The sequence below is a fragment of the Podarcis erhardii genome (genome assembly GCF_964252035.2).
Source record: "Podarcis erhardii genome assembly, chromosome: 3".
Lineage (NCBI taxonomy): Eukaryota > Metazoa > Chordata > Lepidosauria > Squamata > Lacertidae > Podarcis > Podarcis erhardii.
In genome coordinates, this window is record NC_138507.1 from 99,830,233 (window position 1) to 99,857,104 (window position 26,872).

The 26,872-nt window shown below is 39.9% G+C and overlaps 1 protein-coding gene and 1 long non-coding RNA gene across 7 annotated transcripts; one reads left to right on the forward strand and one right to left on the reverse strand.

Moving 5' to 3' along the window:
• Window positions 1–31: 31 nt before the first annotated feature.
• On the forward strand, window positions 32–15,219 carry LOC309338024. 6 transcript variants are annotated; one of them, XR_014154583.1, is made up of 8 exons: window positions 32–584; window positions 2,372–2,463; window positions 3,634–3,726; window positions 4,350–4,481; window positions 7,334–7,465; window positions 7,763–9,438; window positions 11,074–11,151; window positions 12,293–15,219. It is a non-coding gene; the product is annotated as an uncharacterized lncRNA (long non-coding RNA). The 6 variants fall into 6 exon arrangements; XR_014154582.1 differs by having other exon boundaries at window positions 7,763–11,151; XR_014154584.1 differs by lacking the exon at window positions 12,293–15,219 and having other exon boundaries at window positions 11,074–11,748.
• A 149-nt stretch (window positions 15,220–15,368) lies between these two features.
• Window positions 15,369–22,034, reverse strand: MRPS10 (mitochondrial ribosomal protein S10). The gene is made up of 7 exons (XM_081855023.1): window positions 21,840–22,034; window positions 20,331–20,389; window positions 20,161–20,233; window positions 19,325–19,464; window positions 16,220–16,328; window positions 15,783–15,872; window positions 15,369–15,548 (listed from the first exon to the last, which is right to left on the reverse strand). Exons 1-7 carry the CDS (start codon window positions 22,017–22,019, stop codon window positions 15,462–15,464), a joined length of 738 nt encoding a protein of 245 aa, XP_081711149.1. The 5' UTR covers window positions 22,020–22,034; the 3' UTR covers window positions 15,369–15,461.
• Window positions 22,035–26,872: the final 4,838 nt, after the last annotated feature.

Genomic DNA, 26,872 nt, shown 5'->3' on the forward strand with positions numbered 1-26,872 from the left:
TGGCTCCTCCTAGAGCCAAGTAAGTTACCTTGCCTGTAAGGGCTTATAGTTAGGGGTTTTTTTTACACCTTACGCAGAAGTTTCATGGGGTCCCAGTGAACTTGCTGGCAAGTAAATGTGTTTAGAATCGCAGCCCATATCGGTTATTCCCGCCCCCAACCCCGGTTCGTTGAATGCTTTCTTTAATACACGTATTCTTGAGACAGTTCTAGGGTTCCTTGAGCCTCGCTGGGGATTGTAACTCCGTGAGGGGGCGGACTACAGCGCCCAGAATCCTTTGCGGCAATCGCAGCCCGGCCGCAGACGCAACTTGGACGTAGAGAAGGCGGGGCCTAGCCGCGGCAGCTGCTTGCCGAAACTAAGCCCCGCCCTTCTCCCCGGGCTCCTCCTCCTGCTTCTGGGGGCGTGGCTTCGCGGCTCGCTCCCTCTCCTGAGACTTTGCCGAGGCGCCATTTTGAAAAGCGTTTTGTTTGTGGGCCGAACCCGAGAGAGACGAGAGGAGGAGAGGCGGCTTTCTCCTCCCACCCCTTTCGGCGCGGCCGCGACGTTGTTTCTGTCAGCCGTTTGGCAAAGCGTCGAGCCGGGTAAGTCCTCCCTCGCTCCGCGGCTTCGGCTCCGTCCTCGTTTTCTTCTCCGAGCGCCTGGAGCATATACTGTATAACCGTCGCCTCGCTGGGTCAGGCATAAAAGGCCTGATCCTGCTGCGTCTTTTCCCTCAGGGGAACCGGCCAGAATTTTTGGACACTACTCTAAAAATACAGGATGGGCGTAGAGACACCACCTTATACCGTAAACCAAAACTGACCGACAAACAGATCTACCTGCTTCTAGCTACCATCCCAAACATACCAAACAATCCGTTGTATATAGCCAGGCCCTACGTTACAGCCGCATCTGTTCCAACCTTACAGACAGAGACTCACCTAAAAGATCTACAGCAAACCTTTTTAGAACTAAAATATCCGCCTGATGAAGTTAAACAACAGATCGACAGAGCCAGACTGATTGGGGAGGGATTAGTTTGAAACATCAATCAGAGGTTTACAGCAAGTTATACAAAAAAGGTCATATAGATATACTGTATAATATAAAATACTGCAAAATATGCAACATACTTTATTTAAAACCCCTTTGGCCAGCTCTTCGGCTGAGAAAAGGCTTCCAGAGCAGCTTAGAAATGTCAGACTTTTAATTGAAAATAAATGGCACAAAAAGAAAAAGGGATGCGGAGGGAATGAGGAAACCACAAACTTGTTCTTGGTTAGAGAATTCTTGTAGTGACCACTGGAATGAAAAATTTTAGGGTAACCAAAAGTGCCGACCTCTGCTGATAGGAATCCTGCAAGCCCACCACTTCTGCTATATCCCTAACAACAAGAAATCTAAGTAATCTGTTTTAAACTTTGCTAAACAACAACAAAGTACCTTTAAATTGTCTTGAACAAAGCATAAAGCTTTATTGTTTTAATATATAATGAATAAACTCCATTTTCCACTTTCCTACCCTCTTGTACTACTACTGTGCTAGTCAGTTTCATGATACATGCCATCTTTGAGCAATACTTAATAGAATGCAAAGAATAATTTCTTAAAAGAGAGATGTGTGGTTCATGTTCCCCTCTTCTCTGATAGGGGACTATTGTTTTCTGATTCTGTGTTACCAATAGTAGTGCCTACACAGTACCTTTCCATGCGTTCACTGAGAGTGGTGGTGGAATTTTCCTGTTGGCCAATGTAAAGTGGCTCATGAGTCTCATTATGTCTCCCTAGCCTCAGGGTTGACCAGGCCAGTGACATCCACCTTTCTTGCATCTGAGTTCATATATGATGTCAGATTTAGGAAAGTTCAAGTAGCAGATGTTGCAAAGTTTGTGTTTCTGATTCTTCCTTTACAAGAAAAAAACCAAGCCGTTTTGCCTATCTGCACTGCAATTGATTTCAAGCTGTGGCTGCAAGGAAAGATCTGACTGAATCTACAGATAGAATCACCGGACATCATACCATGTCCTGTGATTGATTGATAGGTGGGCAGGGGTGCCCACCAATTAAAGTGGCCTGTGGAGGGATGGCCCTCTGGTTGGCTGGATCCAGTTCCCCACCCCTGCTGTTGGCCCAGCAGCCTTGCATTTGCCTATTTGTGACATCTTCATTTTGAAACTGTATTCATAGTTGCATCGTATGGTACAAGGCACAGACTTGGGTAAGATTATCTAGAAGACTTGCTTTGATATTTCTCTTTGTATCAATAAGATGGTGTATAATTGTTGGTAACTATTTTTAACAGACTCTGCTGGAAACCTCCAAAATTACATAAGGGGAAATTCGATTCTTAAACTTTTATGTTGAAACATGACTTTATTTTCCCTTCCAGCATTTCTAATAGATGGAAGAAGGAGCTGAAGACCTAATGGATCAGCCTGAATCTGCTCCAGAAAACATACAAGTGACTGAAACAAAAAAAAGGTGAGACATAATTCCTAAGTTGCTGCTGTTGTTAAATGTCATATTTAAACAATGAAAAATGTTTTATAAAAACTAGAAAGAGTCTTATGGCATCTTGAAGGGTGGTATTCAGCTAAGTTTTTCTTAGAGTAGTTCTAATGAAATTCATAGAAATAACTTGGTTGTGTTCATTAATTTCAATGAGTCTACTCTGAATAAATTTGGTTGAATACCACCTTAACATATATGTATATTTTCATGTTCATCAGCTGCATTAAGTGTTATCCTGAGTTGCAAGTACATATGTACTGGGATTGTAAGCAGTCATCCCCCCTTCCATTGGGTTTGTGTATATTTTTACATATATGTAATCTGAGACTAAGTGCCCTAGGTCATGTACTAACATAGTGGGTTGTATCCAACTAAATTTTACTTTGAGTAGACTGATAGAAATTAATTCACTGAAGTTAACTCTATTACTGTCAGTGGATCTACTCTGAGCATGACTGGTACTAGGCACAATGCAGCATTCCCAGGTAAGATCAATTGATGAAAGATTTTGAGTGACATAGGGTTGCCATATTTTGAATTGAAAATCCGGAAAGAAAAGTTGTTGAGCTTTTTTCTTTTTGGGGAGGGTGGGGGCAAATCTGTGAGCCTTTTCTGAGCTAGTTTTATGGAAAAACTGCACTGCCAACATGGGCTGCCATACTTCCAGGTTTTCCATATATTTGCAGTATTCCATATACAGTATGTCTTGGAAATTCCTGACATATGGCAAACCTAGGTTGACAGCCAATGAAACTCTGCTTCTGTGCATGGTTTAGGAAGGGAAAGCAGGCTCATGTGCCACAGCTATGAGGAAATCACAAATTCAGTGGGTTAAGACTTCTAGTATGGAAATGCAATTCTGCAAAGAACTTCATCGGTCTTGTTAGTTAGTTCTGTGTGGCCCACAGGTTATTTTTGACCCTTGCTAAAGGAGGATACAGCTTTCCATATGACACAAAATATCTGCAAGGTTGATGCAAATTTGTGTTCTCTTTTATGGGTGGGGCAGAGGGCCTAATTTACATACAGTGTGGACCTGCAAAATCCTGTTGGCACCCCTAGCCATAGTAACTTGTCCGTGGTTCTTACAACAACAAAAAAGTGGTCAGAATTTCATATGTTCTCCTTCGTTATGCTCAGAGGCCCAAGAGGTCGGGGAAGAGGCCGAGGTGGCAGAGGCTATACCAGAGGGAAAATGCGAGGCAGATCACTGAATGGCTTTGGGCCGATAAGGTAATCTTTCATTTTTTTACCTAATGTACATTATTTACTTATTGTGTAATGTTGTACACATTAACTTCAGGGTGCAAACTTCATAACTGGCAAAGCTTTAATACACAGTTGCAGTTCAAATTGTGATGGTTTTGCAGGCTTAAAGGGGTGTGCATGCAGGTACGTTTCCCCTACTGAAATGAGTGTTGCACTTGCTTGCAGATGGTCACAGGTCCAGCTTCCAGCATTTCCAAGTAGGGCTTGGGAAAGGCTCCTTCTGAAACTCCGGAATGTGACTGCCATTCAGGGTGTAGCCAAAATGGGGTCATCCAGATGTCACTGGACTGGAGCCCCTCTTATTCCTGACCCTCGGTTATGGAATAAGGCAGCTTCATATGTAGAGCTGTAACCAAGAACGTGGTTAGAACTTAATCATGAGCTTTTGTTCAGAAGATAAGATAAGCCAGACCTTGACTTACCTCACACATGGCTTAGGAGCGAAAGGGACCGGAAAGGACCAAAATGGCCTCAAGCTCTTTTCCAGGAGTCTGCACATTTGCAAACCTGGACTTTTGTCTCTTTATTAAGATTTGCTGAGTTGCTTATGCTTTTAGATTGGTGCTGGAAAGTTCTTGTTTTTGTAGACGTGGAATGGGAAGAATGCGCCCATATTCAGATGTAAGAGGGCGAAGAGGAGGACGAGGCGGACCTCTCTTCTCGCCATCTCTGCCTCGGAGAGGAATGATGAGAGTGCCTTTTCTGCCACCCCCACCATGGTTAGTATTGAGGTTGACAGTGCAAATATATTTAAAAACAGTGACTGTAGTTTTGGGTTAGTTAGGGCTATGCTTGGGGTTGATTCACCTAGCCATATGTTTTATATATGCAATTTGCATTAGTTGCAGAATTTGGGGCTTTCTGCAAGCAAAATTCCTGTTTTCTTTTTTTTTCTTTTTTTATATAAATTTTTATTAGGTTTTCACATTTTTTAAAGACATACATACACAAAAAGACACAGACAAACACGTATGTAATTTCATACCCTTACTTTCATTACCCTCTTTCTCTGACTTCCCCCCACCCCCTCTTCCTACATCCCAATTTCAATAATTATTTTAGCAAGTTCCTATCCATTATCTTACACATCTTATTATTATTATTATAAAAAAAAAAAAGGAAAAACATTTTACTTAAAAACATTTAACTTTTCACTTTCTAATTCTCTTTTTCCTAAGGTCGACCCCATTTCCCTCCCCATGAATTTCTCCCTTTAATATTACTTGTAAATCCATTTGGCCTGATAAATGATTATAAAGTTTTAAAAGTTTTTGTTCTCCCCTCCCTCCCTACCCCGGCTTCCGTCCCCAGAGAAGCATCCCCAAAAAGAGTTCCTAGCCCGGATTCCTCACATCCGAGGCCCTTAATTCCCTGTTAGTCTCTCTCTGCCAGTTTTGTTGGTAGTCTTTTTTGTTGGTCTTCGGTTCTCGAAACAGTTCTATCACAGTCACATCAAGTTTTCTTCCATCCAAAAAGTTTAAAAACTGTTGTTTCTGAAAGTCAGGCCCATGCTTAAGAAGAAAGTCTCGGTCATGTTTCTTTATTCTTTTAAGTTCCAGTGTTCCAAGTAATCCAGGGGCTTCCTTCTTCATCTTTCTCATCTTTTGCAGAGTTGTAATCCAAGGGTCTTCTTCTTTACTTTCTGTCAGTATAGGCTTTTGGTTGGTATTTAGTTGGTTGATATTTTCCACTTGAACTGTCTCCCTTTCTCCTTTCCTTTCCATCCCTCCTTGTGGCTCGGCTGCAGATTCTTTTTCAGGCATGTCGTTTATACATTCGGCAGAATTGTTTGTTTTGGGATTCAAGGTCATGAGTACTTTGCTCATAGCCGTAGTCTGCTCTTGTAAAATTCCCACGAGAAAAAACATTTTTTCTATTTCTGCCAGTAATTTTCCCTCTGCAGCCATTGTAGTGCCTCTGGTCCCCCCTAGGGGGATTCCAATTGCTCGATAGTCCTTTCCAACAGTCTGTTACTTTGTCATTTATTTACTACTTTGTTTCCAACCATCTCATTTCAAATGTATCACTTTTAAAAGAGAGAGTTATTAGATAGCAAGATTTTAAGTTTGGCTGCTCGTTTGACAGCTCCTTTGACAGCTGTCAAACTTTGTTCTTTTTCCCTCCGGCAAGACGCCCCCGGGTTCAGGGGGGGGGGGTTACATTAAAAGTTCCAAAATTCCTCCCTTTCTCTCCAGCACAAAATCTTCACCTGTCAGATTCATGGAAAGATCTTTTTTTCCCTGATCAGACAGCAATTTTCCACCTTAGTTCTCCGATCCTTGCTTTAGATTGTTTGTAGATAGCGGGGTGCGGACTTCCCTTTAGCACATCCCCCGGTCGTACCAAATTCAAAGTCAAAAAATTTTAAGTCCAAATTCCCTTCTACTCACGGGTAGCTTGTTTTACAGTCCAGATTTCAGGAAGAAAGTTAGCGCTCTCCGGTCATGGCTCGCGGCTTCACTCCACTGAGGCAGCGATCTACTCACAGCACCACGCCGCCCTCCGTACCCCTTCGTAGCCTTTAAAAAGGCTCTTCATGAGTTGGGGGGGCGCTTAAGGTGCCCACTGAGTCACCAGGTCCGCAGGCATCCGCGCCTGCGGTTTCTGAGGGTCCCCGCGTCGCCGGCGCGGCAAGACCCGTCCTCAACGGAGCCGATTCCCTCCGGAGCTCGGAGGGAATCCGCCATTCGCGTTCGTGCTAACCCGGAAGTCCTGCAAAATTCCTGTTTTCTTGTCAAATTCCATAAAATTGGTTGTGTGAGGGCCCACAAAGAAAAAAAAAAGTTTCAAGAGCTGGAGATCAGTTTTGGGGATTTTCCACTGAGGAGATGACACTGCAATTGATGTTTTTTTGGAATCTAAATTATGCAACCGAAAGGTTGTACAGTATGTGGCTCAATATCAGGAGTGCTTCTTTGGAAAGATTTGGGGTTGTAAAATATACTTCAAGAAAGCTGATGCTAATCAGACAGTGAAAGTCTAGGACTGAGAGCTACTGAGTTAGATCAAGCACTCCTGTACATACAAGAAGAAATTACCTCCTCCCCCCCCCATATATATATATATATATGTGTGTGTGTGTGTGTGTGTATAAAATTTTTATTCATTGTGAACCCACACTCACCTGAAATTTGGAGAAAATCTTTTAAAACAGGCAACTATTCCTGGCAACTCTGAAAGCACAATTTTTAGATTAAAAAACATGTTTTATTATCGATATGATTGCTGTCCTGGGCTCCTTTGGGAGGAATGGCAGAATGTAAACTGAATGAATGAGCAAATTCTAATAAAAATCACCATATTTTTCTGTGTATAATACTAGGTTTTTCCCCTTAAAATGTCCAAAATTGGGGGGGGGGTGTCTTATACGCGGGGGCCATCTCCCCCCATTTTCTTAAATAGGAGGCGTCTTATACATTAGGGTGTCTTATAGACTGAGAAATACAGTATGTTTTTATTATTATTTAAAGAAAATGCCTGTCTGAAGCAGGGAAAACAAAACTAATAGTTACATGATATATAACTGGGTTAGTAGTCATATGATGATGGTCAGTTGGGTCTGTCTCTGCAGTTTTGAGCTTCCTCCCCCACCTCCACCTCCCCCACCACCTGGACCAATGGGCTTCAGAGGAATACCTCCTCCTCCCCCCAGAGGCAGAGGGATGCCGCCATGGCCACGAGGCCGTTTCCCACCTCCAAGCAGGTAAGATTCCTTTCCCACTCCCTTTTTTAGCTCATTTTACTTTACACTTAAAGAATTTTATGTAACAATGTTTAAAACTTAAGGAAGGTTAAGTATTCAGAACGAGGCTTATCACGTAGAGACTTAAAAAATCGGAACTTATCGTTAGCATAATATTTAACCACATTGGAAGCTTTCTAAATATGCATGTTGGAAGCATACTCCCAAATTGTAATGTAGGGTTTTAAGTCTGTTGTTTTTAAAAAGTAACTCTTTTGAGAAGGGAAAAAACAATTATGATTTTATCCTTTTATGCAGCTTTCCCAGTGGACCCGGTGCACCACCTCTTCCGCCACCTGGGCGGGGCCAGAGATGGCCTGGGCCGCCAGGTGGCAGATACTATTAAAGAGGCTTATTCTTTAAATTCAGTAACTGGGATACATCCTTTTTACCTTAAGACCATTTGAAATGGCTGGACTAAGAATTGCCTATAAAGCATTAAAGAAGGCAAAGAAAATAACAGAATGCTTGATATTCCATATTTTTCCAGCAGCCCTTATGCACCAAGTTGGTAAAAGCCATATATTTTTTTAAAATATCCTAAAGACCTGTGACTCCTTGGACACTTTCAAGCATATCCTTTTGAAGCCTGTTGTTTGTGGACCTTGGCATCTGCACACTAAAAATTAAAAGAAACATATCTTAAGAATAGGTCAAGCTTTAACTTAATTCAATTAAATTGTGTGCAGCTCTTTTTTTTGGAAATACATCTTGATCTGTTTCAGTAACATGTATTTGTTTGTTCTAAATCTTGTGAACTCTGGTTTCAAACGCACTTACATGTGGTAACAATAAATTCATCAAAGGGGCAATTATTCTGTATCATGTGGGGAAATATAAGCAATGCACAAAATGTAATGGATAAAAGAAACTGTGGATGTTAATTTAAGAAAAAAAAAAAAATTACAAATGAACAGAAGTTTATGGACTTTGTTTAAATTTTTAATTACTGTTTCTGTTACTCAGCTTGACCTTGGTGTTTAAATTTCTAGCATGTAATAACTACGTGTAGTATATGGCTTAACATTTGACCTATTGTATAATTACAACTGGTGATGTTATCAAAAACATAAAATGAAAGGCTATATTAAAATCCGCAGTGTGCATATTGTTTTAAATGACAGATTTCTGTACATTACACAATCACTTTAGATTTGATTTTGTTGTGCACTAGAAAAACTTAACAAAAATGGAACATGTAAATCTTTTTTTGCTTGTTAAAATGACAGATAAAATTGTAAAATTCTGAAACAGTGCTGTTTAATGTCAAGGATGATCACAGTCAGTAAATTTACATTCATTAATACGGTCTGTGTTCTTCTGCGCTGAGGGCTGAATAGAAACTTTTTTTACCAGTCTGGTGCAGTTTGGGACTTTTTAACTTAAGCAGTTCCTACACTGGGTCCAAAGTCTACAAGCAAAGTTTTAAAAAAATGAAGAAAAGCAATAAATTGAGGTATGAAAGCATATATAGATGTCTATATTCTACTCTTAACACTTGGCTTCCAGTTAATTGGTATCTTAACAAAATGTATTAACCTTAGCTTTGATAAATCAAAACAAAAACCCAACTTAGATTGATACTTGATCAGAACCTCAACGTTCCCAATAAATCACAAAAGCTAATATTTAGCCTTCACAACTTATTCTTTAAAAGTGAAAAAAAATCAGCTGTGTATATTAGAAAATACTCTATTCTATTCATTTGGTTAAATCATTATACTGCAACGATGCTTTGTTTTGACTTTGTGTTGGTTCATTATGTTGGTTTAAAAACACAGTATTGACTGCAACTTTTAAAAAAGTAATCTAATGTTGCCCAATGGTGAAAGAATGATGCTGTTGTTATCTTCTGAAGGGTAACATAGTCACCCTTTGAGGCCAGTGGGAGATGGCATGCAGACCTTTGGGAGAGCTTTCATCAAGGCCTTGAGGTGAGACAGTATTTAAACATTTTCCCCACTCACTTTCTTTTTCTTTGAGTGAAGTGCACATTCATCCGAGTTTGATTCATGTCTGAAGTGGGGCACATACACAACACACAGTCTCGATTCTGTTTCACTCAGAACATTAGCGGCCAATATACAGAGTTACCTCCTAGTGCAACCCAGTCATACAAAAGGGATTCATCAGGTTCAGTTGGAGAAACCGAGTTGCCAAGCACAAGGTGGTGGGTCAACCAGGCATGTGTCCAATGAAGCTGGGCTTTATGCAGATCTTTACCGAAAAGGTTACTGTCAGAAATTACTAAGCAATACACAAATTCTGTTACTTGGAATAACATTTGAACATATAAAGCCATGTTTACACTGAATTGGAATATTCCTCTGTCTAGTCCAGGGGTGGGGAATGATCTAGCTACCAGGCTATAGCCTTATCTCTGCAACACAGAGACACATAATAGATCCACTTTGTGAGGTGGGTGGGGTTGGCCATCTGTCAGTCACCTGACCTCATGATGTCAGATGACCTGTTTTTGGCTGTGTGGTTCAAGCGCCATGCTTATTATTGGGGCTTGCAAAAGGTGGGCTTTGCAGGCGCTTGCAAACCCACTTTTGGCACAGATGCATCTTTACCTAACCCACACTTGAGACTGCATGTAGGGCAAGTCCGTGTGGCTTAACCCAAAGGGCCTCATAGGTTTCCTGCTGATCCAGCCTAGTAATGTCTGTTCTTACTGACCATTGATCTCCTAAGATTTTCCCCAGCCTTGTTTTCTGAGATAGCTGTAACTTGGTGCTTCCAGAAACTGAAGCTGGCATTCTGCTTGCAAATACCACTGAGTGTGGCCCATCTTGTTAAAGGAACCACATGCCCTTGATTTCCCCCCTTAAACTGAACTAGTATTTGCTGTTCTCCATGTGTTTCAAAATGCAAGGAGAAAAGGATTAGTATGTTCAGTCTTCTATATTATTCTATACCAACTGCTGACAAGAGTAATGAGCAAGCAAAGCTGCTTTGATAGTAGTCAGTAAATCAGTACTAGCCTGTACATTTAGTAGCAGGAATATATTGCTGAATTTTATCTGTTGATATGGAGAGAAAATGAACCCAAGCATAAGAGAGAACGCAAACACTTCTAGTGCTCTAGTATGGCAATTCACCTAAATGATGGGCAGAGCAATCCAAAATGATAAGGTATGGCATATCTACCACTACATCCCAAGTCCTGCTAGCTCATGCCAACCAGGGTAGGTGGTGTGGGTGTTCTCTGTTAGTACACCAGTTCAGGCTGGCATAGCTGAGGGATGGAAGGGGAATGGAACAGCTTTGATGCTGTTACATAGTCAGCTTTGCATTGCCCTCTGTTTGCACCCCATTTCAGAGGTGTAATACCTCAGTTGTCTCTTAATCCCATTCAGCACTAAAGATCTGGGGCTTGGAATTCCTCTTTTCTTTTTCCTTTCTTTTACTATAAGCTGCATGAGATTACTGTTCAGAAATTTAAAATACAGTAGCAGGCTGACTTAACATATTTCTGATTTTTAATGTTCATGGAGAAGCAATCAGTTTGGAAGCTTGCAATCGCAAAATGTTTGTATAGACTGAGAATTAATTGTCCTTTCTAGTATATTAAAGTTGCTGCAGCCATCTGAATTGTGTATAAGCATACTACTCTGCAGGAAGATTTCAAGTCTATTGTTAAGGTAACACTTGCTTTCATTATTGCCCTCTTTCAAAAAAATGATGATGATGATGATGGTTTGACAGTGAAACTGTTTTTCTGACCTTTCTTCTATATTTCTGTGGGGACATCCATTGCAGATGTGAACTTAACAGCCTGCAAAACAGTGTATCAGTTTTCATAGAGTGCAGCTATTTTAACTTTTCAGGAATATTAGGTTGAGGTTCCCTGCTCCTTTTGATAAAATTCTACTTGCACTGAATTGCACCTGAGTGCAGAAAGAGCTAGTGTCTAGTGCCTGTATAAACTGTAATAATGCTCTGATGCAAAGTGAAATGATGGAAACATGGTCCTAATAGGAGCAACACATGCCTTCATCATTGGCCAAGCAAGTTCAACCTGCTTGGCTCTCCTTCCCTAACTTAAGAAGTCCTCAGTGGGAATTGTTGGTCATGATGTTGTACATGATGGTCAAAGGCTGACACTAGTAAAGACAAAGCAAGGATGAGGGCAAAACACGCTACTTGAATTATCTTAGCATCATTTGCTGAATCCAGACTTACCTGGGAGTAAGGCCAATTGACAACATTTTGATGTTTGAACACATAATTTATAATCATCTTCCTCCCACCCCTATTTGTTGTATCACTTAAAAAAAACAAACCCAGCCTGAATAGGCATGTATAAGATTATTCAGACTTACTCATTACTAAATTAAGCTAACTAACACTAATCTTACACTTGTTTATTCAGAGGTTAGTCCCACTGGATTTATATAGGATTGCAGAATTAGTCCAGATTCAATTCCATGGTATTTATGTTTCTGATACTATACTTGAATTGTATTGTGAGAAGCTTTTGTAAGATGCTCTGAGAGTCTATTGCCCTATTTAGAAAGGCCATTGTATTGTTATTTTAGCCGCAATCTGGATGTTTTAAGAACCATAAGCAGAGCATGAATGTGGTAGGTTGCCCCAGGGACCCAGCGTTCAGAGATACTGTTTCTGTTACCAGGAAGAATAGTCATTGATAGATCTCTCATCTTTGGTATTTTTGCACTGATCCTGTTAATTTCAATGGGGTCTTTGCAGAGGAAATTCCTGCTGAATTATTCCCCTTGTCAGTAACTCTGCAAGTACATTTAACTCAATTTTTTTCCATAGGGACCATTTCACAGACCTTGAGAGAAACACGGTAGATAAATCTTTCACAGTAGTCTGATCTTGATTCAAGCTTGAGCCAAGGGGTGTGTGTAATATATTAGGAATGTTTTGTCTATTGCAATAAATTATATCCCAAGATCAACTCATTTTAATGACAAAAATGTATTTTGTGGTCAATGAATGAGAAACTAATAAAGTAAGCACTGTGATTGTTGTGTGATGGAAGTATTTACAAGGTGTATACAGTACATAAACACTACTCTTCTGTCTAGCCTCATTGGAAAGAAGGAAATGGCTCATATGAATATATACATTATTCACTGCATGCTTTCTTCCATGCTGCAACTCGCAGTGGTGGATATAAAGTTTCCTGTCTGACCTGAGATGAATTGGATGAATAGGTCTACAGAATAATCCTAGTTGTATTTGAATAAAATCCAGCATCTATTCCTACCGAACAAACCCCTTTAAATGAACAACTGCTACTCAAGATGACATTATGCTCTTGTCTATGGCCCTATTCATCTTCTCTTGCACTCAAGCTGCTTATGTCAGATGGTTTGCTTAGGTCCAATGGAGCTCCTGTTAAACTGGCACAAGATACATAGCTGGCTTATTTTGCCCTGGCACTATTATTGCTGCTGAGAAGATATGTAGCACTTTTAACTTTCTGTTATCAATTCTGTTATCAATATGGGGTAACCCCACCATTAACTAAACATGACTGGTAATTCAGTCTCCCTGCTGTAGTTTCTTGAGAGCCAAACCACATGGGGAGCTCTCAGTACAAATAGATACCTAGCTAGACACTCATTGCCTTTATAGCAGTAGGATCATGTACGGACCAATCCCTGTATCAGGCATCTTTTTTGTGCTCTGGCAGAGTAGAAACCTTTTTCCCTTTGTATTTTCTGTATCCTAGCTACCTTGAGTCTAGTTGCTAAGAGATAGCCTATACCTAGGAAAGTGTTGGCTATTTGTGATTTTCTTTTTCTTAGGAAGACAACTTTCTTTGAAACACTTTCAGTAAAGAAAGAATACTATTCAAATGTTGCTCAAAGCAATAATGAAAAAAAGAACTTGTTTCCCTGAGCTAAACAGAAAAAGGGGAGAGATACAGTTCTCAAAATTATCCATTTTGCGTATTTTAAAAAAACAAAATTTTTAATTTAAAAAAAACCCCTGAGTGAGACTAACAATGCAGTCCTTTATGGAAATTGGTATGTTAAATAAAGCTTGTTCATAGGTTGGTGCATATTTTTTCCAGGAATGCCAATAACTACTATGGGGTTAGAGCATTCTGGGTTTGGTTCCAAGAGATCGAAATGCTTTAGCAAACAGTGATTTCACTGATTTGTAAAACAAAAATATAGTTGCTGGGCGATTGAGATATTTGGGGTGGGGGTGCAGATTAACATATCAAATTATTAAGTGTGTTTATGGGAGAAACAGATTGGCTTGTGCCCCAATTAAAAATATTTCTGTAGGCTTTTGATTGTTTCCTAAACATCCTGTGGTTATTAGTAAGCTATATGTGGGAGATTAGCATCTGCTCAGGGCTGGCCTAATTGAGACAAGCTCTTTGGCACAGCTTGGTCTTATGCTTCCTCTTTAGCAACAACAACAAAAAAGCTAAGAAGGAAAAATCAGCTTAAGATTACTGTTTGAGCAGTATGCCCAATTCTCCAAGAATAGCTGACATTATGGATCAGAACTAACAGCAATTGAGGAAAGTCATAAATCCTGCAAAATCATCCTTGGCCGTGTGGAATCGAAGCTCTGTCTCAAGCAGTTAGGCATTTTGCATCTCAAGCTGACTAGTTCTCATCTCGTTTTCAAAAAAGCGGTCACTTTTCTTTTTAGAAGTGGTTATTACACATTAAGTACTTGGGAATTTGGCGCCTATTAACTAACAGGTTAACAGGGTATTTTTTTATTTACTACAATTAATGTCCATTTCGTAATAAAGAAGATGAAGATAAAAGCACCACCTTTGCACTGAAATTGAGGGGATTTTTTTTCCCTTCAGTCGAAGCAATTGAACCATGTCTCTATAGGACTGCAACCTTGATTTAATCATCTTGGAGTAAGCCACATTGAACTCTGTCTTCTGAGTAGACACAGGATTTCACTATACATCTACAGTTGCCCAGTGTTTTTTGCAGAGAAGCAGGACATATTTCTATGATTGTTTAAACACTAACATGAGGCTGCTTCAGGCTTCTTTCATGAATCACAGTGCCTGTCCACAGCTAATTTCGTGTGCTGTGAATGTAGCACACAGTGACTCTTATAAGAAGATCCCTATTGTGAACAAAATACAGTCGTACCTTGGATCCCAAACGCCTTGTGAGTCGAACATTTTGGCTCCTGAACGCCACAAACCTGGAAGTGAGTGTTCCGGTTTGCGAATGTTCTTTGGAACCCAAACATCCAACGCTGGTTCTGTGGCTTCCGATTGGCTGCAGGAGCTTCCTGCAGCCAACCGGAAGCTGTGCCTCGGTTTCCAAAAGTTTTGGAAGTCAAAACGGACTTCTGGAACAGATTCTGTTCAACTTCCAAGGTACCATTGTATTCTGTTAACACCTTTTCTAAGAGTTATATAGAAAGAAATACAGGTTACTAATACAGTTGGTTGCAGATGGTTTACAAATTCAACAGTACTCTGCTAAGGGCCACTTTATATTATGCTGTTCATATTGAAGTAAATATTCTGATTATAAGCAACAGTGTCAGTAGCATAATTTTAAACCTTTTTTCCATGTACAGTCATACCTTGGGTTACAGACGCTTCAGGTTGCGGTTTTTCAGGTTTCGGCGGTTGCACATGCACACAAGCTCCAAGTCGCAACCCGCGTGTGCGCAGACGCGGTGCTGCAGGTTGCGAACGTGCCTCCCACACAGATCACGTTTGCAACCTGAGCATCCACTGAACAGCAAGACATGATACACAAACAACAGATAACACAACTTCTGTCAAGTGTCTGTTGTCCACAATCTCTTCCGAAACATGAGTGTTTTTTTGAGAATTAATCTGGTCGAAAAGCAGGCTCATTAAAAACTAGTTCATTACAAATCCGTTTAAGAAATAGTATATTTCTCTAACAGAATGACATTGTTACATTTAATTTCAACTCGGGGGGCGGGGAGGGATCTTCAGACCAGGCATTTAGGATTTACTTGTTGATTCTTCTACTTGAGGCAGTGTGTCCCAGACAGGTCTCTGGATATGTTCAGGAAGTCTTTCTAGTCTTGTCTAAAAAGAAAGCATCAAAAAATGAGGTTAAACAAATCATGCATGTGCAACAGCCATTTTTATGCTAGAACAATCCTAGCACATTTCTGTGATACTTATATGAATCCTATTCCGAAAATTCAACACATGTATGACATGCAGATAGGCTACCAAGTGGCAAAAATCCCATTTTGTCCGATAAATGATAAAACGAAGAGTTTATACTACAGAAGCAAGAACAAAGTTAACTAATACCTTTTTAACTTCCATAGCAACCCCTTCAGGAAGGTTTCGTTGAATGTATTCCAAGTAAACATTGGCTGTGCTGCCGGTTAAATGCTTTAACTGAAACCAAAACAGTATTTTAGTTTTCACATAGCAATTAGTAAGACATGTGCTAAAGGAAACCATCTGTAGGCTGTATCTGGCTTACTTTTCCCCAGCTTCTGCAGCCCTACTTGGACCAAAATAGATACCACTGTTATGACCATTCTAGGTCAAAACATTAGAGGCTTGGATATGGCTCTCAAGCTATTCACCACCTATTATGCTTAATGTTTTACACACAAGTATGTATATGCATGTGTATGATGAAAGAGAGGGTAGACAGCTGTTATTTCCTGAATAATAATAAAAATGTTAATCTGTTTGCTAAGCACGTCTCTTATTTAAACATACAGCTCTTCACTCACCTGCACGTGGCGGTAATGCGTCCTCATTTCATACTGAACTCTGTGCTTCTTGAATATGTGCACTGATTTTAGAAGTGTGAATCGTTCTATCTTCTTTGGAGGTTCTTCTCTAAGAGATACAGTAGTTTTCATAGAATCATTGGTCATTTTAGTATATTCATTTATTTCTGAAATTACAGCCACTCCACTGACAGCTGTCAATAATGAAGCTGCCTGGCAAGCAGTGGGGAGCAGGGAGAGAAACAACTGAGCCTCCAGCTCAACTGATTGGCCTTTGTGGCTGTATGCAAAGAGATGCACGTAACCTAAGGTTTTTTTTGGGGGGGGGGTCATGGAAATGGGCAAGGGAAAACCTCATTAAACTAAAGTCAGTGGCAAAACTCTTGCTGACTTCAAGAACTTTTGTCAACAGTTTAAATATGACAAACTTTTTTTATAAAAAATCTTAACAGTAATACTGCTAGTTAAAATCATACTTTTGAGTAAATATGCATTGCCTAAAACACAAGGTTACTTCTACCTTCAGAAACATTGAACTGTTGTTCAATATGATAGATTTGTTAGCAACAGCAGCCACAAGATGTTGTACTTCTGGACTGTAAATTTGCAAGAAAGTGGGAGCCAGACAGTACAAATTAAAGGCATTTGCAGATGACCTCGTATTGACTTTACAAGAGCCAGACACTAGCACAAAAAGAGTTTTAGAACTAATTCAATTCTTTGGCCAGGTTGCAGGATTTAAACTGAATAAACAAAAAACTAAAGTCCTGAAACAAATGGTGAAAGGGAGAAGTTCCAAAGTGAAACTGGGTTGATGGTGGCTAAGAAAGTGAAATATTTGGGGATTAACATGACATCTAAAAATGTTAATTTATTTAAGGACAATTATGATAAATGTTGGACAGAGGTAAAGAAAGATCTAGAAATATGGTCGAAATTGAAGCTTTCCTTGTTAGGTCGAATTGCTGTGATCAAAATGAATGTTTTGCCAAGAATGTTATTTTTGTTTCAGACATTACAGATTGTGGATAAACTAGATTGTTTCAAGAAGTGGCAGAAAGATATATCTAGATTTGTCCGGCAGGGCAAAAAGCCCAGAATAAAATTTAAGATATTAACTGATGCAAAAGATAGAGGGGGGTTTGCCCTGCCGGATTTAAGACTTTATTACGAAGCAGCAGCTTTCTGCTGGTTGAAGGATTGGCTACTTCTTGAGAATACTGATATTTTGGATTTGGAAGGGTTTGACAATAGGTTTGGTTGGCACGCTTACATATGGTATGACAAGGTTAAAGCTCATAAAGGTTTTAAAAATCATGTGGTTAGGAAAGCATTATACAATGTCTGGACTCGATGTAAAGATTTGCTGGAAAACAAAACTCCTAGGTGGTTATCACCAATGGAGGCTAAAGAAGTGAAGAAACTTAATATGGAATCTAATTGGCCAAAATATTCTGAAATCTTAGAACAAGAAAGTGGTAAATTTAAATTAAAGAGATTTGAAGAAATAAAGTCCATGGTAAGAGATTGGCTCCACTATTATCAAATAATGGAGACCTTTAAACAAGACAGGAAAATTGGCTTCCAGGTGGAGATATCTAAATTAGAAACAGAACTGCTAGAATCCAATACTAAGAATTTATCAAGAATGTATAATTTGTTGCTGAAGTGGAACACAATAGATGAGACAGTCAAATCAGCTATGATTAAATGGGCACAGGACATCGGTCATGACATTATGTTTGCGGACTGGGAACAGTTATGGACCACCGGTATTAAATTTACGGCATGTAATGCCTTAAGAGAAAACATTATGAAAATGATTTATAGGTGGTACATGACCCCAGTCAAGCTTGCAAAGATCTATCATTTGCCCAATAATAAATGCTGGAAATGTAATGAAACTGAAGGTACCTTTTTTCACCTTTGGTGGACCTGCCCAAAGATTAAAGCCTTCTGGGAAATGATTTATAATGAAATTAAGAAGGTACTTAAATGCACTTTTCATAAGAAACCAGAGGCATTCCTCTTGGGCATGGTTGGCCAACTGGTGACAAGAAAGGACAGGACTTTTTTTATGTACGCTACCACAGCAGCAAGGATACTACTAGCAAAGTATTGGAAGACGCAAGAACTACCCACACTGGAAGAATGGCAGACGAAAGTGATCGACTTTATGGGACTGGCAGAAATGACCGGCAGAATCCGTGACCAAGAGAAAGAGACGGCGGAGGAAGATTGGAGGAAATTTAAAGTTTACCTTAAGAACTGTTGTAAAATTGATGAGTGCTAAAATGTTAAGGGGAAGGAAGATGCAGAATTGCAGCTGAAACTGTTTGATGAATTAAGATGAAATTGAGAAAAAATAAGTTATAAATATAATTGGACTAAGGGGTTGCTGAAAAATTGCAAAATAAGGATGCAGAGAGGGGGAGGTATGGGGAAGTCCATGAAAGAAGGTTTATGAAAAGGAGGATATGAAAAATATATGTGTGTATGTGTTTGTTTGTTTTGTTTGTTTTAAAATGAAAAACCAATAAAAAAATTTAAAAAAAATTGCAAGAAAGTGTCTTGCATAATTTACTAGTCCTTAAGCAAATTATCTAATAGTCCATATTCCAAAGTTAGAATCAATAAGCCCAACTGTCTGTTTATGACTACAGTTATATCCCATCTTAACTCCAATGAGTTCAAACTGTCATATGTGGTTCAGCCCTCCATATTTTATCCTTACAACAACTCTGTGATGTGGTTGGCTGAAGGTCAACCAGTGAACTTTATAGCTGAATGAGGATTTTGAACTTTAATCTCACAGACCCTTGTCTCTAACCACTGCACCACACTTGCCCTCAAAATTATATAAGGGTAGTAATTTGATATCCTGGATTCTTTCCAATCAATAAAACAGTTTTAGTGTGCTTTATGCATTCTCTCTTGTTTTTCAAATGTCAATGAAACCATTAGATTTGAAAGCATTAAGCTAAGATGCAATTTTGCTAAGTCTTTTATCTACAATTATCCAGCTATAGTTGGATAATTGGTTGGACCAATTAGAAAATGAGATTCTAGAATTACTGAGTAACTACAATGGATAATTGTACTTACACTTTTTCTATGGAGATACCAAGTTCTTTAGCTGCAAGCACCATGAAATACTCATAACTGTCCAACACCATTCTGTCATGACCTTTCACCAAAACAGCCAGTTTCTTATATAACACGTCTGGTTCATCTGAAACAGATACCTGGATGTAAAAACAATGAGAAATAAGCAAAGAAGCACTCATATTTTAAGGCTTAGCAGCCTTAATGCATGGTTCAGTAAAGTCTTGTTTTATATCATTGAGTTCAAATTAAGTTGTTATATGCATTTTTTGTGCCCCAACATTGTTTAAACCTTATACAGTGGTACCTTGGTTCTTCCAGGAGTCCATTCGACTCATGAAACCATTCAAAAACCAAGGTGCGGCTTCCAATTGGCTGCCGGAGCTTCCTGCACTCAAGTGGAAGCTGCGTCTGACGTTCGGCTTCCGAAAAATGTTTGCAAAACAGGAACACTTCCAGGTTTGCGGTGTTCGGGAGCCAATTTGTTCGGGAGCCCAGCAGTTCAAGTACCTAAGTACCACTGTATAAAGATGACTTTGAACTTACATGGGGGTTACATTCTGGGGATAGCGCATAAAGCCAAAATTGCACATAGCCAAAACACATAGGAATAAATGGCAGGTGGGAAAACCAATGTATTTTGTTTTCAGGATGCCCACCCGCTTTCCATCCCCTTTTATTTATTCTTAATTTGCCAAGTATGTAAAGCTGAATGTGCACAAGTTCAATATGCATAAGTTGTAAAGTACCTGTACTCCCAATCTCGAGGTCAATATTTTTCAGAACATTTTATTAGTTGCTAGCAAGATATAAGAAGTTCAAAACTCAAGACTTACCAGGGGTTTTTCCTTGGGCTGCTGAATATTGGTGTGCACGCCTGAAAACTGAAACCACATCAAGTGATTGTTGCTGAAATAGGAAAAAGGGGTGTGTGTGATAATATCACAACAGGTGCAATATAAGAAAATGAGTGTTTTAAGAATTTAGCTGGAAGTGATAAACTTACTGAAGAAAGCTACATTGCTTTAGTGGAACTCTTCTGGTTAAAAGGCAAGCCTCTGGTCCCTAAGAACATAATATAGGATTGGTATGTTAAGATAGCAATGTTGCTACATTGTTGGTCAGCTACTTCAGCTTTCCAGCTTTATTTAGTCAAATAAGAAAATAAATGCCTAGATGCCCACCCCCATCTAAAATACATTAGAAAAAGTGGGCAGTTGATGAGAAAGGAGACTTTATATAGAACATTATTCATACAAAAGGCAGTCCACAATTACAAACTTATCACATCCATTCTTTCTAGATTCCTCACGTATTCTGTAACTGTCGTAACTGGATCTCCTACACACAATCCCAATTCCCCTTCAAGGCCTTCATGTTTAAATGGGCTGCTGCTCATCAGCTGAGGCCAAACCTGCCCCCTCATAAGCACAGGATTTCCCACTCATTGCCTCCTGGCTGCTTTTGGGATTTCTTAGCAGTAGATACCAAACCTGATGTAGTAAAAGCTGTAAATGGCAGCAATGCAACAGGAGGGGGAAAGGGCAATAGCATAGCTACTTCCCTTACCAGGCTGCAATGACATGGAAGCATCCATGAGATACATCAGTCCATAAGCAGCCACCAATAAAGTTTGCCACTGGGATTCTGGGAGTGCTATGCATTCTAAAACATATGAGAAAAGCCAGGCAAAACCACAGCAAATAGGTATTTTTCCAGGGTGAAGGTGGTCACCGGGGAAACCTCTTCAAATGTTGCCTGATAAAAGACAGATAAAGGTGCTGGAGACTTACTAAGGCGAAAGTGACAATGACTATTTTTTTCTCTTGTTTACTATGTCAACTGAGATGAATGGCAAAGCTACTCAAAGGGTTTCAGAGATCACCATTTAAGCAACAGACCGTTGCTTTAGTGTTTAATAATTCCAATAACATAGAGCTATCGCCAGTAAAAGCTTTTAACAATTTTCCATTGCAAAGACTCGAAAGACTGCAAAGTAGGGTAGGTTGGCAGTGTCTGGCCCAAGGTCACTGTGTGAATTTTGTGGCTCAGTAGGCATTTGAACCCGGGTCTCCTAGTTTGCACATATGTATTTACAGCATGCATTGCCATTTATTACAGCTGCAGTAACCTCGGAATGCTAATCTTTCCAATGCAGCTTACAGAAAAACCATCACACCACAGCAAACGATATCAACGTATGACACTTTCTCACGGGCCCCTGTGGTGGGGAAGGGATAAAATCCTGCGGGAGCAGACCCGTCGCTGAGGTGGTCCTTCCCACAGGAAAGGTGGCGGCGAGATATAAAAGCCCAGCTCTGAGGTGACCATCTTCGCCAGCCTGCCTCTCCTGACACATCCCTCCCGCTCAGATATATATTATCCAAAGGCAGCTCCGACGTCGGCTTTTTAAGATTATCACCCTATATTTAGCGGCCTAGACATTAACTTATACCGCCCCGGGGAGCCTCCTCGCTGCTCAGCCGAACCCTGCCCCTAGAGACGCCACAATCACCTTCCACAGCCGGCACAAGAAGCTCATTCCCCTCCACGCCGCCATCTTGCCCTTCCTCAAGCAACTTCCTACGGCCATGACATCATAGAGCTCAACTTCCTGTAGGGGCTGAGCGGCGGCGTCGATCTCTATGGCCCTGGGATACAGGTAATCATAGAGTTCTCTAGCCGAAGAAACCATAGAGGCGTAAACAGCAAAAGTTCCTCCCCAGGTCTTTCGACTTTCTCGCTAGAGAGGCAAAAGCTGCAGCTGCTCATTATTGCTGCAGTGCCTTTGGCAGCAATGTAACCAATAACTACCAGGGCTAGAAAAAGGGAAGTAGAAGCAGATCTTCCAGTGTGGGGAAAATTTGATTATTACAATTTTATTTTAAGAATTGCGGCATTTTATTCAACATCATCATCATTATCTTAATGACCTGCAAATTCTCCCTGCTCCAGGAAGGAAAAAACAAAACCATCTAAAATTTCCCTTAATATTGTGAAAGAATGGTTAATGTCCCTATTCCAGAGTCTTGAGGATGAATTGCGTTTTGGAACTACAATTCCCATCAACCTCAGCATCAAGGATGATGGGAGTTGTAGTCCAACAGCAGATGGGAAAGACGGAGGTTGCCATCCCTGTTCGCAAAAACCCTACCGGCATAGTCAGTGGTTCATAAATGAAGTGTAAATGGCATTCGGAGAGAAACCTTGCGCTGCAGCTCTGGGTTCTAGCCACAATGCTGAGCTGAGAGGGGAAGATGGGGATCCTGAAGAATTTGTTACTATTATTCATTAAATTTCTATACCACCTTTCATCCGCGGATCACAGGACTGCTTACTGTATAAACACACGACACCACATAACACAATAAACAAAACAATAACTCCCCCTCTTGCCCGTTTAAAAGGCCACAGATTTTTTAAATTTAGCCAAAGGTCTGGGAGAAGAGGAAAGTTTTTGCCTGGCGCCTAATAATATGTACAGCTATGTAACGTACTCCAGGATTTAACTTCTGTCTGGTTGCAGATTGGGGTGGAGTTAAGTTTATTACGGCTTATGATGATCTCCATCTTTCAGAACAGTTGCTACTTAACGCTGCCTTGATAAAGGCTTTAATAAAGAAACATTTTCTTTACCAAACAAAACCACCCCCACCCCACCCCACCCTTTTGTACACACAAGCAGGATTGTTAAATAGTACTTTAAAAGGCTGTTAAAGACATGAGTTTTGTAGCATTGTTTAATGTTGTATGCTTTAGTCACACCCACTGAAATTAATGGACATGACAGAGGCCGGTTAATTTCAGCAGGTCTAATCTGCACAGAACCACACTATGGTTTGCAGCTCCTTGCATTTGTGTTGTCAACACGATGTTACCCTCAAATAACACATTATTATTATTATTATTATTATTATTATTATTATTATTATTATTATTACAGTGGTACCTCGGGTTACATACGCTTCAGGTTACAGACTCTGCTAACCCAGAAATAGTACCTTGGGTTAAGAACTTTGCTTCACGATGAGAACAGAAATTGTGCTCTGGCGGCACGGCAGCAGCAGGAAGCCCCATTAGCTAAAGTGGTGCTTCAGGTTAAGAACAGTTTCAGGTTAAGAACGGACCTCTGGAACAAATTAAGTACTTAACCCGAGGTACCACTGTATTATTTTTAAAGCAGCAACAATACTGATCTTGATCCTTCCCCCAAGGTCAAAGACAAAAAGCAACACCTACTTGGATGACCAGTAAAGACTGAAATTGCTCCACAAATACCTATGGGTGTGGACTACTCTGCTCTAATTCAAATGTGTGCTGGGGTGGAGGGGGAGGGAGATGAACAACTAAATAATGCTCAAATGTGTTCACAACGTTAGCTGGATGCAACCGTCAACAAATTTAATATGAACTTCAGGCATGTGATGAAGTGGGCTATAGCCCACAAAACTTCATGCCACAATAAATATGTCAAATCTTTACAGCGTCACAAGTCTCTTGTTTTTGGTACATGAGACAAACACAGATACTCCTCTGGAAATGACTGAAATGTTAGTGTGGCAGTTATGCACACGCCGATTCTTTCTCACGTATGTAGCGGAGCACTACCTCTAAGTTTGGGCGCCCATTTTGGTACAGGAAACTTAGATAAACATCCCAACTTTTAAAAAATGCTACATATTTCAAATGAAGATTAATTTATTTAAAAGAATTCTTTTGTCACGTTAACAAGGGAAAAAAATCAGCAAAGTACATCTTATCAAAAGTATAAAATACTGTTCTGTGGCAGCGTTACGTTGGATCCCTTTGATTTTACAAATACAATAGTCTGTCGATTTAAGAAAAAGCTGAAATATTTCTATATAGTACATAGTGCTCTCATGAACTAACTGGGATTCATGCCCCCTCCAAAGAAACAAAAAGGAAAGGGGGAAAAGAAAGAAAGAAAAAACACCATGGCACATCATCGTATGAAATTAAACATTTTAGTGCAAACCTGAATAAAATTACACCCTGAAGTTAAACCACATGCAGTTCAGGTGCAATTAAGCCGTAACAGGCAAAGTTTTCTTTACAAAAATAAAAAGAACTACATTAAAATGTATTATTTTATCCCCAAAGAACATTCTTTACACTACACTGTAACTCTGAAATTATTTACAGCTTTTCTGTAACAATATAACAGCAGTTAAATATGTCTGAAAATAAGATTTCCTCCCCCATAAAATAGATCTTTTCTTTTGTTATGTACAATTTTTCTCTAATTCTCTACTGGAATTATACCACAATAAACATGAAACATTAACAAAAAGGGAAATAAAAGATCAGATTTTCCAGCAAAATGTTGACCATATTTAGATGTTATTTATCACTGCAATTGTCTTAGAAATACAGAACCTATGTATAGAAGTTAAACGAGGATCAATATTTCTTCCAGGAATTATTTTGAGATTCTCTTTGGTTATTTTAAGCCGCATCATTTGCTCCACAATACTTTTACAAGATGGCAATTTTCCCTGTAACACCTTCCAGTGTGATGTAAGACTACTACTAAAGGACAACTTTGTGGTTATAAATCTGAAGGAAAAGCCTATACACTGCAATTTCACATTGGAGAAATCATTGCTCGCTGACAAGAATATGTATCACCCCAAACCTTCCATGTTTTAACAAGTCCTGACCTAGAACAGACATTTGTTACATGGGCTTGCTGGTGTAATGCTGCATCATATAGTCAAATATAAACTCAATGAATCTGTTTGGAAGGAACTATTGTTATATAGGCATTAGCCTCCTCTCTCTATTTATTGGTTACAGATCATGCATATGTCATAATAGGCTTCCAAACACTTGCAACCCGATTGCCTAGGACTGTCCAATTGGTTTCAAAGAATAGCTCAGCTGGTCTTTCCTGCGTATTACATTTAGATTCTGTGTCACCCTGTTAAACTGGGAAATGCAAGAAATCTTCGTCCATGTAATCATACTTTAATGGCAAATGGCAAAAGAATTAGTTAAACTGATTGGTCTAGATTTGCACTACAGGAAAGAATATACATTGGTAAGATTTCAGCTGATGCCCTCTGCTGTGTTAGCCAGGCAATACCACAGCATTATTGCATTTGTGATGAGGAAGCAATGGAAGACAGTCTGTGGTACCTATTTAGTTTGTTCTTGTTTTATCCTAAAGGTACAATGATTCCTTTGCTTACTGAAGGAGTATGTCAACTGGTAAAATCAGCATAAATAATATTTTTTCCATTGCAAACAGGATAGAGATCTCTGGTACTGTGGCTATGTTTGCCTTGGCTGCTACAAAACTTTTGACAAAAAAATCTGGATGCTTGTGTAATTAGTTGCCTATAGGCTGGATATATTTTGTTTTATGATGCTCCTCTATTTTTTGTTTTTGATGCATTTTTTTTTACTGCAACCACATGTAACTGTTATGGCCAATGGCTAAAACAAATAATCAGCGAGCTGATCAGATAGTGACCTACACAACACCATTATGCCAGTCCCCTGCCAAGCTGCTAACAACAGAATCCGATTAGATTACAGATGGAAAATACACAATCCCTGACTACTGAGAATTCCTAAGGGTCTGTCCCAGTAGATGCCAGTCAATGAAAACTGGGAGGAACATTACATTCCTTTTGAAAATAATAATGAGAGAGAGAAAATATTCTGCTCAGACATGCAGGTACCAGCATCTCACTAAGAACACTGCAAATGTTACTTGCCAGCAAACATTTCATATGAGAGCAGGCATGCTTATAGGTGTCACATAACTCCCTACATTAGCTAACCCCTGTCAGTGGTCAGCTGGACATATGAGAAACATCTCACACAGCATGCAAGTTGCCAGTTCTCTCCATCAGCTATGTCGGGCAACAGCAACAGGTGAGGGCAAATCACACCCCTTGACTGAGATGGGCAGACACACTCAAGAACCATATCCAATTCTCCAAAGACAACCTGGGTGACACTAGCTGTTCCCTGATAAGAACAGATTCTCAGGGAGAAAGCTTGGGGAAAAGAGAGGAGTAATTTGCAAGGAACACCCAAATAGTTCCTCTGCATTTATCAAAATGCTTTCAATGATTATTAAATCGGTCCGCTCATACTGAAAGCCAGTTCTTCTTCTCTGAGATTGTCTCCGTGCAGATCCTCAGGGGAACGGCCACACAGAGGATGTGAGTCCAACTGGAGATGCAATTGCCTGGAAAACTAGTATATGACCACGGTTTTCTGGCAGCAGTTTAAGTGAACAAAGCAACACATTTCTTTTCAACCCTGAATCACCACTGAGAACTAATGGGTGTAAACTGGGAACACCCTGGGACAGGTGCTACTTTTTTTCCTGAAATGCTTGGGGGATGTGCCAAGTGGAGACAATTTCAGTTGTCTAAAGTGGCCCTGGCTTAAGAGGGTAAATCTTCATCTGATTTGGGGGCATCCAAGAGCCACGTCTCACCAGTGTCACCCATGACTGGAGCAGCTTTTGAACCAAGTGGGAGCATGGCTATGAACGGTTTGGCTTTGATT